The 15,879-nt window shown below is 35.5% G+C and overlaps 1 protein-coding gene across 3 annotated transcripts in view; it reads left to right on the top strand.

The window, feature by feature from the left end:
- The window catches only part of LOC136970051 (calbindin-32-like), a 211,602-nt gene that overhangs the window by 24,564 nt on the left and 171,159 nt on the right, over positions 1-15,879 (top strand). The window contains exons 2-11 of one of the 3 annotated variants that reach the window (XR_010879933.1): positions 364-449; positions 690-782; positions 917-1,003; positions 7,319-7,375; positions 7,444-7,524; positions 8,239-8,294; positions 8,387-8,432; positions 8,518-8,574; positions 8,677-8,748; positions 9,465-9,841. Coding sequence is in view for 2 of the 3 variants with exons in the window: in XM_067264417.1 (XP_067120518.1) it covers positions 364-449; positions 690-782; positions 917-1,003; positions 7,319-7,375; positions 7,444-7,524; positions 8,239-8,294; positions 8,387-8,432; positions 8,518-8,574; positions 8,677-8,748; positions 9,465-9,593 (764 nt within the window). In the remaining variant the exon portion in view is untranslated. Of the gene's footprint in view, positions 1-363; positions 450-689; positions 783-916; positions 1,004-7,318; positions 7,376-7,443; positions 7,525-8,238; positions 8,295-8,386; positions 8,433-8,517; positions 8,575-8,676; positions 8,749-9,464; positions 10,920-15,879 lie in introns of those variants that run through there. The other 2 variants (XM_067264419.1, XM_067264417.1) reach the window with 2 other exon arrangements.

The following is a 15,879-nucleotide window of genomic DNA, read 5'->3' as shown; positions in this document are numbered from 1 at the left end:
AGAAAGCAACAACATTAAATTCACGTCATAAACAAGAGCTCTTTGAACACAACTGCACATACTAACAACACATAAATAAGACAAAAAAAATTGGCTTTTAATAACTACTCTCCATCTTTGATCCAGAATATCGCTTAGCAACTACATCAACGAGGCGCTGTCACGAGGACCATCTGACAAGGCTTTAATTTTACACAGGCCCCAACAACATGACTTTCTATTGCATTTTCCTATGTTTTAAGAAGACAAAAATCTTTATTTATTTATTTTATTTTCTTTGTTTTAATATACAGGACCTCAAAAATGTAAGTGGCTCGGGCATAAAATTAAATTTCAGCTTTTTTATACTTTATTTTATTTTAGGTAATGGTTTCATCGAAGGGAAGGAGCTCGATAACTTTCTTAAAGAGTTTGTTTCTGCTGTCACCGGAGCAGATGCTGTGCCTCAGGTATGTGACATCACCACTTTAAAATATAATATGTAACTGGTGACGTATAAAATAAATTTCGGGCTCTAGGCACAACTTATGCCCCCTTAAAAATTCAACGAGTTTGTTACGAGAATCGTACTCGGAGCTTCGAGTAAGCTTCTCCAATGGTGGCAAATATAACAAAATGATCGACTTTCTGAGGGGCCTAGGTTGTGCCTAGACCTAAATCCAGCTCGAAAACTTTTTTGTCTTTTCTAGCAGCCCATGACGGATGAGGTAATGAGCGAGGTGAAGAAGTGTTTTATGGACACTTACGATATTAATGGAGATGGCAAGATTGAGATACAAGAGGTAGGGTGAAGTTAATTGAGGATGTGGAATTATGGTGTATTTTTTCCCTTTATCTTTCTTTCGAGGAGACTAAGAATAATCTCAATTCTGTAGGCGACGAATCCAATATGAAATCAATTTTCTTCTTCTTGCAGTTGGCTCAACTGTTACCTCTAGAAGAGAGCTTTCTTCTACTGTTTCGATTCGATAATCCTCTAGAATCAAGTGTAGAATTTATGAAGGTAATGGCTCCATTTCTCCATTTTTTTCAAATTTTTATCTTGTGTAATCTCTGAAAAATCGGTTAGAAAATATAAAGTGACACTCCCGATTTGGATCTTCATAGTCTTCAAATTGAAAAATGGTGATGTGTTTCTTCCGGAATACAGAGAAGATTTAATTGTAATTATTTCCGGTCTGCAAGCCCACTTACAATGAACCTTTACCATGCCCTTTACAGTGCCCAATTACTTAAATCTTTACCATGCCATTTAAGTCTTTGCCATCTCTTTAGGGCCTTTTAACTACACCCATTTACTTAGACTCTTACTGTAATGGGCCCTGTAAAGATCCTGAAGTGAAAATAAAAAGCCTTAAATAATTGTTCGTGTAATAAGGGGTGAAAAGTACATTTATATCTGTTTTATTTATTTCACTGTATATTATTCTTTGAGGCCCCGTCTCTCTCTGAAAGTCATAAAAGAGAGACGGGGTCTCTATTTTATGACTAGTTAGGCCAAATCTTAAAGGGCCTCACAGAACAAAGGTATCTTGCCTCTATCAAGCAAGATAATTACCATGATCGAATCAAACAATACAGCTGAATTCTCGGTTTAGTGACCACCCGATATAGTGAAAATTCGATATATCGCTCCTCGCTCTTCTCCAGTAGTAAAACGTGAATTAAATCAGTCCTTTCAAAGTTCGTTATATCGTTGTCTGGCAATGGATAAACAAACCAATGGCTTAGTCTGTTTCATTTGAAACCGGCTACGTCATAATACCAGGCTGCAATATGCAACCATTATTTAATTTTAAAAAAATCACGTGACATCCGGTCCAAACAGGGCGTTCATATATACCCATAAGCTTTCCATATCCGATTTAGATTCTCATTTAGGCCTTTCTAATTCCGTTCTCGAGATTTAAGAAGGACAGACAGACGTACGACAGTGGGAATGTTTATACGATAATTATATTATTTATAATTATAAATGATTAATGAACAAATGATACGATATTTATCGGGGCAGAAGAGCTAAATAAATGATATGTTCAAGCGGATAAATGCGCTTCGATCCATCATTTAATCGATATATCGAATGTATGCCCCGTTATAATAGATTCTTTCTCATCTTCTTTCTGCTCTATTGCAGAAAAATACAGAAAATCCCAAGCTAAATCTGCCAAAGAAAAAATACAGTATTTGGTTTCCGGCGCCATTTTTATAAATATCTTACCTCTAAAGTAATTTATAACACGAGTTTGATGTAATTGGGATCCTTGCTGGCCCTTTGTAATCGTTTAAGTAGAGCCTGGCAAACGGTAGATGCGGCCCCACCAGGTTTCCCGAAAAAATGAGCAGAATAATTTAATGTTTTTTTATTATGTTTGGCTCTCTGTGAGCGCTGAGGGGCCCTTTTTCGTATCTGTCACGTGTTCGGCCAGGCCCGCAAAGAGGGCGATCGAGAGACAGGCTTCTTACGAAAAATCTGATTCGGGATTTAGTTCCGAGTGGTAGGGCCTTTTTGGCCATTTGATCGTCGACTGATCTTATCCCGATATAGGGAAAAGGCCCCTAGCACCCAGGCCCTAAATATTTTTTTACGGTTCCGGTTGTAAGGGATACTTCAGCGACGTTTAAATTTAATACATTAGAATTGATTACAAAATTTTTATTATAAACATAGTTTGTTCGATTGAAGAGTATACGTTCTTACGTAAATTTGACGTCATCGCTTAGAATTTCTCATTGAAAATCTGATTTAATGACGTCAAATTGACGTATTGCGCTATTCTAAAAGAGAGAACAGACTATTAATTCGAGAGACTCGAGTGTTAGGGAAGTTTATCCAACGTTTTTATATTAAAAAAATTTATAATTTATATATTTTTTTACGTAAATATCAGCGTTAGAAACTAAATTTATTATAAATTACAATTATTTATTCGAGTCGTCCATTAATTTTACAAACTAATAACATCTTTAAGTCGACGTCATCGATTTTAACGCCATTCCAGACGTCGAGTCAGCAAAGAAATGGAATCAGATGAAATAATTTGCTAATAATTTCGTTAGTTTTCTCAATTAAAACGTAAATTTATTTATTTAACTATAATATAATTTAATTATAATATAATTATTTTGTATTTTAATCATTAAACACGATTAAATTTGCGCGTGAAGTGGCAAATACTGAAATTTTGCCAAGGGTATCGGTAGATATAGGCTACTTTTTATTTTTCCGAATGATTTAAATTTAAAAAGGGGGCATAATTATCGTAAAAATATACGGGATCCGAACCCACGCCTTTCAGTAAGATGTTACTGGGTATAAATTGAAAGAAACGAACTTTCAGACCGTATAAACGAGTTACAGAAAGGCGTGGGTTCGAACCTTTGGTCGAGATCCGAACCCACGTCTTCGTATATTCGCACTTATTTTATCTTTATTTTAATTTTAAAAATGTTAAATTTCTATTTACATTCGTAAAAGAAAAAATATTTTCATGCTTTATGAATTTCGAATCGATATTTTGAAGTATTTCGCGAAATATTAAATATTATAAATAATTTTTTTCTGAAAAATTTTATGATTAAAATATATATATATATATATATATTTTTCAAAAATTGTGAAATTTTGTTTGTGGAACGCCCTCCTGGTGACACGAGAATGCAATTAAACCCTAATAGAGTTGACCTTTATCGGTTTTCTTCCTCTTTCCTTCTCTTCCTTGTTCTTCTCCCTCTCATACATTTTTTTTTTTTTTTTTCGTCTTTTACTTTCTTTCTCGCTCTCCTCCTCCTCCTCCTCCTCCTTTCTCGTTTTCTTCCTTTTCCCTTTCTCCCTCTCTTTCTTCTCTTCCTGCTCTTTTTTTGGTCTTCTTCCTCTCGTTCTTCTCCTTGTTTACCTTCCTTTTCTCTTTCTCCCTCTCTTCTTTCTTTATTTTCATCTTTTTCCTCACTCCTTTTTTTCCTCTATCCATTTTTTTCTGCTCTTTTTTGTTCTTCTTTTTTCCTTTTTTGCCTTTTTCTTCTCTTTCTCGCACTCTTTCTTCTCCTTGTTCGTCTTCTCCTCCCTTTTTCTCTCTCTCTCTCGCTCCCTTACTTCATTCTCTTTTTCTTCTTCTTCTCTTTCTGCTCTCCTCTCATCCTTCTCCTCTTTCATTTGTTTCTTCTTTCTTCCTTTCATCCTTTTCTCCTTTCTTTCTTCTTCTTCTTTTTATCATTTTATCTCTATTTTCCCCCCTCTTCCTTCTCCTCCTTGTTCTTCTCCCCTTTCTCTCTTCTTCCTTTTTTCCCCATCTCCTCCTTAAGCAGGTTCCGTTCCTCGATCTCCCACTAACCAACACTCAAAAAAAAGGTCTCTACTTCTCGAGATCTTGCAAAAATTATAGAACAATAAAAATTTAGAAGAAAATAGCTTTTAAAAATATCTATAATTTTAAAGCAAACAAACATAAACACAATTAAACACCTCTCCCCTACCGTTTAATTGTGCACCCAGGTGTTAGGCAAGGATTTATATTACGCCTTTGTTTCCGAGCGATTTCGCTTCCTGGAGTTTTGTTATTGAGCAATTTTTCAACAACTCCATTCGGGGGGAAGCAATTTTGAAAGCAATTCTGTTTTTCCGGCGAGAAACGGCCCATAAATAAAGGGGGGTGCATTGTGCCGGTGTTCCTCCGACACCGGAAAAACTCTAAATTATGTACAGTTTTGAGTAGTTTTTCTCCTGGATTTTCATTGTTAAGAAGTTTTACGTCCCAACTTTAACCCCTCCCCCCCAAAAAAAACAATTTTATGACTGAAATAACAGAAAAAAATGTCGTCTTAAAAAATGACAGCTTGCAGCTTTACAGATCGAGCCGCGTGCGGTCGAACCTCCGATAACGGCCACCTCTAAACAGCGACTATTTTCACGGAAACTACTTTTTTTGAATAGGAAAACCGTACACCGTAACCTCCGAACAACGGCCATTGTTTACGTTGGCGTTGGTGTCCGTCGTTTGGAGGTTCGACCGTATTAATATTTTCTACGTATGAAAGTACAGAAACGTCTATTAAGTGTAATGAATCGTGAGGAGAATCATCAGTATTTTTACGATTCTCCTCCAGTCGGATCCAAGATGAAATTTGAATTCGATATTTATCGATTTAACGTTTTTTTTTTTTTTCTTTTTGTAGGGAGAGCCGCGCTTATAATAATACATTCGATGTAACGAAACGTTATACCGTCATTCTACAAGGAACTTACGATCTCCATCAAGCAAATTTACTCGTAAACAAGGTCAAATGTCGCGAATTTTCTTCGATATTAAGTAGAATATTTTTATTTATTTTCAACGTATGAAGCCTTATATCGAGGGGATATCGTAGGGCCTTTTGGTTAATCACCCGGGCGTAGCGAAGCTCCAAATTTTAACTTTTAATGTAAAAAAAAAAAAAAAAAAATACGAAATCTAAATGGTAATAACGAGTAAAATCGTCGTTAAATCAAGCAAATATTACATTAAACACGGAAAACCTCGATATAACGCCATCGTGTTAACACGAATTCGGATATAACGCAATTGAATCTCTACTTTTAACTTGATATGTGGACAATTGCGACATGCATGTACAGTACACTATTGTACAGTACGCTGTAAACAATAAAAAAATGTACCGTGTATAGTGACGAGATCTATTTGAAAGTCGCGATTTAGTGAAAGTAACGTCGTTTGAATTGTTATAACGAGGTTAACGCTATTTGGAAGGATGTTATATCGAGGTTCCGTTTCATATGATTTTTAAAAAAGGCGAAGGTTTGGTGTATAAACAGCAAAAAACCCACTTAAAATGCGAATTTGTTGTCATTTCGGTATAACGCACATTCCCGTGTATATCGATCTGACCCGCTACACTCATTTCCTTGTAGTTTGAGATGTAATTTCTCCACCGATAAGCATAATTAGTTGTAATTACAGAAATAATTGCTTTCTTCAATTTCTAAAATCTAAAAATAGAAGACACTAGCCTCTTATTAAATCACGTGAACCCCGAATTAATACAAAATAATCTCTTAAATACGTTATAATGAATCATAAATGTGTCAATCGATCACCTGTTATAGATCTCGGTTTATCGATTTCTCACTACTCGACCGAAAAGACTCTGCTTGAAATTAATTGAGAATTTATTATCCTACTTGCAGTAAAACCCCGATATAGCGCTACCGTATTTTCGCCTCTGAAACTGGCAACAAATGGAATGTGGCAATAAACCGAGCTGCGGCGCGGATTATATCGATGTAATGCCCCCTATTTAGCGCCACCCTCATAAAGCGAATAATTGTAAATGGATATTTTTTCGTAAATGTTAAGCGAAGGAATTTTCTCTGTCGGTGATTTTCTGAACGAACGATTTTGAATTTCAAACCTTATTACTGCACGATTCTATTCGCTATATCGGGTGATCGTAATTAAAGTACCCCTATTCAACGCTGTCTAGAGAAATATTTATCAGTGAATATGCAAACAAATCTAGTATGGTAATAGTTCGGCATGCGCGGAAGACGTTATCGTAAGTAATATTAGTACCAAAGCTCACCACAGTGGCACTTTTGGCGCTGAAAGCTGAGAGAAAAACAGTTTCCTTTGCATAAGCCATGTTCTGTTTATAAAAATGGCCATTACCTTGCCAGAAGACGAGTTGGCAAGTGATTCCAAGTTGGCAAACAAACCACCAAAAACTGGGATTAGTCACGGGTTCGGCCTCACCAATGGCCTGCCACGTGCTGTTTCCCGGGTTTTATTTACGTGTCTAACCCTTAAATGGGGTCAATACGAAGTCCACCTAGGAGGCATTTTCCCTTGGCATCGCCGACGTCTCTGTATAACGCGAACGTCTCGTATTAATAAAACGATTGTTAAATGCAGTGCCAAAAGTGCCACTGTGGTGAGTTTTTATACTAATTTTTTCCTCCAAATACCTTCTTGAAATGTCATCATGTCAGATTCAGTTGCATTTTTGGAACTGGAATTGGCACGTCGAATGGGGGAGTAATTTAATTACAGTAGACCAGTACTTAAGTTTAGCGCCAGTTTCAGAGACGAACAAACGGTGGCGCTAAACCGAGGTTGGATTGTATAGTAACAAGTTCTGAAGGGTTCTGTATTTAATATGCAGTATTATTTTGACGCTATTGAAGACGCCATTTTTTTTTACTGTATACAGGAGTCGCTTCGTCGGGGGGGGGTTATTTCTTGTGTTTTGATTCCATTGTACAATTGTTTGAGGGGGAATGACACGAAGAACTTTCGGTTTTAATCCGATTCCCATTTTTACACAGATCTGGAGGGAGTATGACACGGATGGTAGTGGTTACATCGAAGCGGATGAATTAAAGGTAACACAAGACAATACACTAGTTTCCTCTGTAGCGCTGCGAATTTACAATTGCAGTTTCTTTTCTAGAACTTCCTTCAAGATTTACTTCGTGAAGCAAAGAGGGAGAACCTGGGTGAAGAGAAACTGATCGAATACACGGATACTATTGTAAGTTTTTCGATTTTCTGGTGTTATAAAGTTAAATAACAATAGAAAAAAACGTTGTGCATTATACTACTACAATAGCTCGTGCGTATTATCCGTTGTTTAAGCTAATTTATAAATAAGTGAGGGTTATACGCCGATTTTAGGTGACAATCACAAACTGGGGCCCCCATAGACGTTGGGTATACACGCGAGGTTGTGTGAAGGCTTTGTTTGGTACTAACAAATAAAATTACAATAGTTCGTTGGTATATTCAAGCACAAAGTAAATTAGTATTAATATCCTTGCCGATTTCTAGAATTTCACGTAGCATTCTTCCATAGACCCACTGAAAATCTAGAATATGAATTCTAGAAGGACGTATGAGGTGCCATCATACTTCAAAACAGTTATAAAATCGTGCAGAGGTAATTTAACTGTTAAACTCCAATTTAGCACCGTAATTTGTTGGCCTCTGGAATTGGCACTAAATCAAGTGCGACGCTAAACCGGGAGTACTCGAAATACGAGGTCTATATGCGTAATTCGATGATAACAATGCATAATCGTGCATTCAGTAATTGGAAGATACTGAAGGAAAATTTATTCCCGGAGCTTTGCAGGGTGGCGCTATTTAGGATGGCGTTATATCGAGGTTTTGCTGCTGTTCTATTTAGATTGCTGCATCTTTCTATAAATATTAGGGATTTTGCTGAAATCGAAATATTTCTTTGCAGTTACAAATATTTGATGCCAATAAAGATGGGAAACTTCAGCTTAGCGAGATGGCCAGGTACTGTACAGTGAACTTGACAGTATTTACTGATTACCCCCTTCGAATTAAAGAAATTACTGTTTTTTTTTTTTTTTTTTTAAAAATCTTAGGCTTCTCCCGGTTAAAGAGAATTTCCTGTGCAGACCTTCTTTCAAAGTAAGTACACCTCGTGTATAAGCTAATGCCCTGTTTCGGGTGTGATCTTGGTGATCGGGTGTGATTCTGGTGTGATCTTTCACAGGGAGCCAGCAAACTGACCGAAGAGGACATCGAAAAAGTTTTCTCTCTGTACGACAGGGTAAATGAGGGTGTTTTTTCTTTAATCGTTAAATCGAAAAAATTATACGGTAAATCGGGGGATATCCATCACCCGCTAAACAAAGACGGTGAAATTTTTCAGGACAGAAATGGATCGATCGAGAACGAAGAACTGAAAGGATTTCTCAAGGATCTAATGGAGCTGATCACGAAGGTGGGGTGGATATTGATCTTCACTTGAAATGTCTTAGTGTCTACTAAAATAAAACTACTCATTCGTTGGTTTGCCACTGATTATAATAGGAATAGACCCACTTAACACAGGTTTGAAATTGATTTTCATTTCCATGGATTCGTTAAGTTCTCTATGGAAATGATCTTAACGAATCTATGCTTCTTTATCGTATTAAATATTAAGTACTGCAAGACTAGATCTGTGTCTGAAACCATTGTTTTGAATTAGATGTTCACGTACCCATCTGTGGCAAAGTCCAAGAAACTCGTGGGTTCGCGCCTGGCCAACGAGCTAGCCACGTGTTTTCTGAACTTTCTTCGCCTTTGTAACACTTAAGTAGGTACAGTTTACCATAGAAAGTCCTTCTGAGACTCATTATTTAGAGGGAATTGATTGGCTAAGGCAATGCAACACGTGGGCGATCTGCCAACGAGGGTGCCTCCGAGAGGACTTTTTATAGGAAACTGGCTCCTGTTTAGGTGTTAGACATGCGAAGAAAATCCGGAAATTACGTTGGTAGACACGAACCCACGACTAATTTAGGGATTTCATTCATTTCACCACATCCCTTCTTAATTATAAATGTATACATGTGCGTGTGTTAAAGAATTTGGCTTAATCGAATGATTGTATTTAACACTTAATGAACATTATTGTTCCATTTGTTAACTTTCCACGAATTTCTTTTAACACAGGATTACGATAGCCAAGATCTGGAAGAACTACAAGATTCCATCATGAATGGAATTGGCTTCTGCAATGAGAAGAGGATCAGCAAATCGGAACTTAGCCGTATTTTATTATCAGTAGCCAACGAATCATAATTATCCTCGTCATAATAATAATCGTGTGAGAGGAAAAAAAAAAAATAGATCAAAAGTGTAAGTAGACAGCCAGTCTAGGGGCTTCCAACAGAATATCTGTCTAGCACAAAGTTTCTATTTTCATTCGACAGAACTTAGTTTCTTTCGTAATTAATGGGACTTAGTTTCTATTCTCGTCGCTAGGAGAGTAAATATCGCTGGCTGCTGCGATTAAAACCATTTATTTCTCGTTAAATTAATTTACGAACGTATTCCGCATTCAAAATGGCCGCGTATATACAAAATGGCTGATCTTCAGTGTACAGCGCTCCCTACAAGAATTCATTTTGCGTGTTGCCCCGTGAGTTGTATTGCACTTTTTAACGTTAATTTAAATTTAAAATTTCATTGTAAAAAGATAAAAACTGGAGTCGGAGGAAGGCGTTCTGTCTGATTTCCTCCATCGTTGATTGTTTCCCATTAATTTATTGAGGTTGACAACGAAATTAACGAAGTGTTAGTGAAAAATATAATACATATTTAACTTAAATTTAAAATTTAATCGTTAGAGAAATTGAAATTCGTTTTATTAATGGCATCTTTAATGAAGACGAACATGATATTGTGATAGCAATAGAAATAAAATATTGTTTAATTGTTCGAATATATTTTTGATTCGTTAGCTTATTTTTCTCATAAAATCTATGTTTTGTACATTTATATATCGGAGGATTAACCCTCACTTCTCGCTGGGTTGGGCCAGCACGAGTGAGGAGTTATGATTATAGAAATAGTATATACAGGAACATATTATAGTGAGTATTATATACCAGGACAGTGGAGGCCTCACTATATGGCCTTACTCATGGACGGAGGCCTCACTCATACTGACCAACCCCCATTGATGAGTAAGGATTATATACCAGATAATTTAGATTACATGGAGGCCTCCTCACTCATAGTGGCCAACTCTTCAATGAAGTTGGCTAGCGTGAGTGAGGCCTCCAACTAGCCTAAATGTCCTGATATTTCGCATTAATTATTCAATAAATGAACCGAAGCTCACTATTAAAAACAATAATTTGAAAAAACAATTGAGCCAGTGACGAAGAACCCAGGAAGAAGCTCATAAAACGCTTTCACGAAGTAGTATTTGCTGTCGAATTGAAAGTATTGTTCATAGGAATCATTTGTAAACACATTTATGCCCGATAATAGGTGAATAATTCGTTTTTGGATGATTGCCTACTTCAAAGAAACTGATTTATGACTTTGAATGAGAGAGTGCCAAGAAACAAGATGAATGTCGAAACAAAAACAATGTAAGAGTATCTGTCGGACTTTTACATTATTTTGACTGGCCTCAATTCAAATAAATAAAAAAACAATTTGGGAAAAAAATTTCAACCATAATGAAAACATTCAAAGATTTACTTCGCAAGTTGCATTCTTCATGTGTTCAATTACAAAATGGACACATGAATCTATCTCGAGTATATTCTTGTATTAACTTCTAACATAATAATGCAGGCCGGATGGCCGAGCGGTAAAGGTGGCAGCCTACCGCTTTGGGGGACCCGGGATCGAATCCGAACGGGTCGAATAATCCCCAGGAATTTTTCGGGGGGTGGTCCGTTCGGATATGTCGGGCCCCGTCCCTCACCACCCGGTCGCCCCATTGTGGGCCTGGCCGAACCCATAATGGGCCTACTAAAAGAGGCCCTCTTAGTGCCCACAGGGCGGAAAGAGTTAAAAAAAAAAAAAAAAAAAAAAAAACATAATAATGCACTATTATACAGCACAATCACTAGAGTAAATAGAAGCGATATCATGGGGGTCCGAATTAGAGCTTGCAAACCCACATTCTCCCCTGTAACACTGGGGGTACGTAGCCACTAGCACTGTGGCGAAGTGTATACACACGTTCTACTTACTTGATTGGTTTTTTTTCTTAATTTATTTATTTACAAGGATAAGGGGACCCGGGCTCCTTAGCCACGCCACTAAGCACAGTATTATCGCAATAAGACAATAGGTGATCAAATTAGTTGCATTTGGATTTAAGTGTTACCTGCTTTCAATATGGCTACTTTCATACTTCATGTTTCATATTTACAATAAAATTCATTTCTTTGTTCATTTTTTATAGTTTTAGATCAAATTTCATGTACTTATAACTTGATTTTTTACTTTTCTATGACTCGACAGGCCCTTGGTGTTGTGTAATATCTACCATTAGCTGAACTTTTAAATACAACCTGTGTACTGCACCCCTAAAATTTGTCTTCATGTTCAGTAATCATGTCTTCATTCTCAAACAAATATTCGATAGCAAATATAAATTTACAACGAACAAACAGCGTAAACGATAATAAATTATGCATAATTTTCTGTACTACTACACAGGATACTTACTTTTAGGGCCCGGTTGCGGCTTTGAGCTATAGCATTAAGAGGCCCTTACCCTCTATCACACAATAAGTTTTAAAACTTGAGGGCTTAAGCTGCATCTCTTACAGAGCGTGACCCTTAAGCTGTAGTCGTTAGATCAACCCTTTTCGCGTAGTAAATTTTTCAAATTTGTTTATGCCCTTAAAAGCATAAATTAATTACCAAAATATTAGGTTAATATAGACTTTAATTAGCTCTTTTATTTATATTTATTAAAATATTAAATGAATTTTAATAATTAAATCAGTTGACAAACTCAGTAGCAATTCAGGTGGCCGTGTATAAGCGTGTCAGCATAAGGGACCGGATTCGATTCTCTCCCGTAAAATAGTTATTACTCATTCTAAAGTTGTTTAACATAAAAAATGGCGGCAAGAATGTATAATTTTACTGTCGAAAATCTAAAAACTGTGCAAAATAAATTTATTTATAAGAAAATATTCAATATGTTGGACTTAAATAATAAAAAAACAATGTCTTCTGTATTCGATAATTGAATCTAATTTATTGTTAAAACCTATAATTAAATACTATAAAATATTTTCTCACTTAAATTATTGTTGATAAATACTTAAAATGTAATAATATTTATTTAAATTTATCTTATTTTTTCAACAGTATTAATATATATAAACTGTAAGAAGCAATTTTAAGAGTATAAAGTACTGAAAGAATATTTATGGTTGCTGATTTATTATTTAAGAATATAAAACGGATAATGCGAATAAATGAATAATTTATTTACAGAATTTTGTGTTTACTAAAAATGTTATAAAATTATTTATAATAATTTTTTGTAAACATGTTCCTTTTACGAAATTATTTTCAGACACGATGTGTCTTTTTTTTTAACCTATAAACACAAGAGAGACACGGATCTGTTCATGAAATTTTCCGATAGATGGCGATAAGAGTCAGACGTGGTGGCAATGTTGCCAATTTAGTTATAAAAATTATATATTTTTTTCTGTCGTCGAGATGGGAGATTTAGCTATTATTCTACTTCTTTTAGCCTTAGAAAAAAAATTTTACGATGTTAATAAAACGATTTGCCTGATTTTTTACTAAATTTACTTGACTGATGTTGGCAACAGTGCGCGGTTGATAATTCTAATGCTATCGTTTTTAACAGTATGTTATTCCAAAACTATTAGTTTTACAGGTTATAATATAAATAATTTGAAAATAAATATTAATTTACTGCTAAAACTAAAGTAATTATTGTCAGGTTAGTTACTCATATGTCATCGCGATTGTAGCGCCGCGCAATGGGATCTTGTATACTATTGGTTATCGTTTATCACGTGACTTAGAGAACTTTTCATAATAGTAATACGAAGTTAAGCATCTGTACTTATTCTGCGATGTAAAATATGCAAATTCATTGTGGATATAACTTGCTACCAAGCGTTATTCAGTACCTTTTTGAAATTCAATCAAATTAATTCACGAATTTTTACATGGCTTAATGTAGAAAGAAAAATGGTGGAAAACAACTAGCAGACAAAGTTAGTAATTTAAGTATTGTTTTACTGTACATACTAGTCTTATACTGTACTTCATTTGACTGAAAAAAAATGCTAAGGTTGTTCGTTTTATCCGAGTTTTTCGGTTATCCGGGGTAGCATATTACCTCAGATAATAGGAGTTTTACCGTATATCTGTGTTGATATCGTGTACTACTTTCTTCTAAGCGGGAATAATTGCCGTATAAAAATTTAAGAGTTAAGAAAATTCAAGTTAACAGTCGCATCCGGTTGCTAAAAGTGTACCATGAAAACCCAGATGAGGAGGTTCAGCAAGTAACCCCAACTCTAAATAAAATGTATGCGTTGTGGATAAAGGGGTTAAAAGTTGACCCCAAGCTGATATAATTTTTATTGATATGTTTGTTTCTATAACTTTGGATTTTTAAAATAACTCAAAACAAATTTTTATTGTTGAAAATAATTATTATAAAATTAAATTAATTGCACTCGGTACGTTCTAACAATACGGCGTTCCTCTTTCGATGTATGCTTAGGACAAATGTATTTCATGCGCATTGTACAAGAGTTCATGTATTTTCTGTCTTCCGATCTTGGACATAGAAAGCATCTCCATTTTAAAAAAATACTTTTAGTAGCATTCCTTGTTGCTCTCTTTCTTTTGGTTCTTTTCGAACTGTCCCTCTTGAAATTACTCCCACTTGATTGCATTCAAAGCCAAATATTTTTAGTGTTGAACTGCTATGTAAACTTTGCGAATGTTCAAACCTGTATTTCATATTGATCTAGCATAATAATTTGCCTAGACTCTTCAAAAGAACTTTTCGATCCGATTCACGTTTTGGATATTTCTTGGCCCAAGTTTCGTTTGCCTGGCAATAAAGCACATATGATCACATGTGATCACAAGTGATCGATCAAATTAAAAAACAGCCATTGGCCATCTTGTCCCAGAACGACAGCTATATGTTCTAATACATTTGTCAAGTATATCAACACTGCTTTGGTTGTATTACAATTATGAATAATCTTCGGTTCTCACTTAATAAATATACTAAATATACTTTACACTTACTACTATAGTCAGGATTACAACTCCTCAAATCAAAATAATATAATATTCACACGGGAGGAACAATCCATTTCGCAGTATCAGATTTTTTTTTTATAGCAACCACTATAATTACTGAATTTTTCCAAAATATTCACAAACCGTAGGGGATAAAAGTAAAAACAAAATCAAATTTCAAAATTAATATTTGTCTATAATATAAACAAAAATATGAGCTGGGTCACAAGGTAACCTCCATTTGCATGCGACTGTTAAAGAGAAACACATCGTAATTACATTAGTGTACTGTACATTATCAGATCTAATGGAAAGGATATAGGGCTTTGGGGTTACTTGGCACCACGTGATAATTTTGTGCTTATATTTTCGTAACGTACCCAAATTTGCAACGTCCTAGAAACAAAAACATTTCCTACGAGCGCTCGCGTGTTGTTTGCATACAGCAACACGACACGCGGGCGATCTGCCTTTTATGGGAAACTGGTCCATATTTAGGTTTCAAACGAAGAAAACCTGGAAAACTCCACGTGGTCATTCCATTGGTGAAGCGGAGCGAATCCGCGACCAGTTTTCGGTAGTTTTATCCACTCGGCCACAGATGGTAACTTGCACTTAAAGTGAACGTATTTTTGCCGTCCATGCATCCAGAATAGTTGCCAATTCTAGCGCTGACATTCTTGTATATACTGTATTTATAAACAACTTTAAAGAACATTTACGGAACCACTGTAATTGGCTTACTTTTTTTTTTTCTCTGTTTGAACATTTTTGATTGCTCATTTTGCCACTCTCCTCAAACCTGTAGAAATGATTATAGGATTTTTTTACTGTAAAATACCAAACACTGGTTTCAGTCTTACAAGTTAATGGCTCCTCGATTGTAGTTTTAGTCTTATAATGCCCTTATAGCAGTGTCCTCGAGATGCACACTTATACTAGTCTCATGGTCGACCGAACCTCCATTTCATGTAGGAAAACAATGTTTGCTTTATCCAAATTGTATAAATCTCTGTGCGTATTCAAACCGTTATCGCATTAAATTAAGAAGTGTTGTGTATACGTTTGAAGCAATGGTGCTCCTTCAGTGCTCGATATTCCAGTGATCTTGACACTAGAATATTGAATACTTTCAAATCAATGCCCCTTATATGTGTTACCATACCAAATTTCGTTTCTTAATCTTTATCACATCCTGGGATATTAAATATTCTCGCGTGCGGAAGTTCTCCCCGTTTCTTTCACATTTTTTGGTTTGAGAGTCTCTAAACATCAAGATTTACAAAAAAACCTGGTGGAT

This window comes from Centruroides vittatus, unplaced genomic scaffold, assembly GCF_030686945.1.
Source record: "Centruroides vittatus isolate TY-2023 unplaced genomic scaffold, ASM3068694v2 contig_1891, whole genome shotgun sequence".
Lineage (NCBI taxonomy): Eukaryota > Metazoa > Arthropoda > Arachnida > Scorpiones > Buthidae > Centruroides > Centruroides vittatus.
The sequence above is the reverse complement of the archived record's forward strand: the minus strand, read 5'-3'. Positions and strand labels throughout refer to the sequence as shown.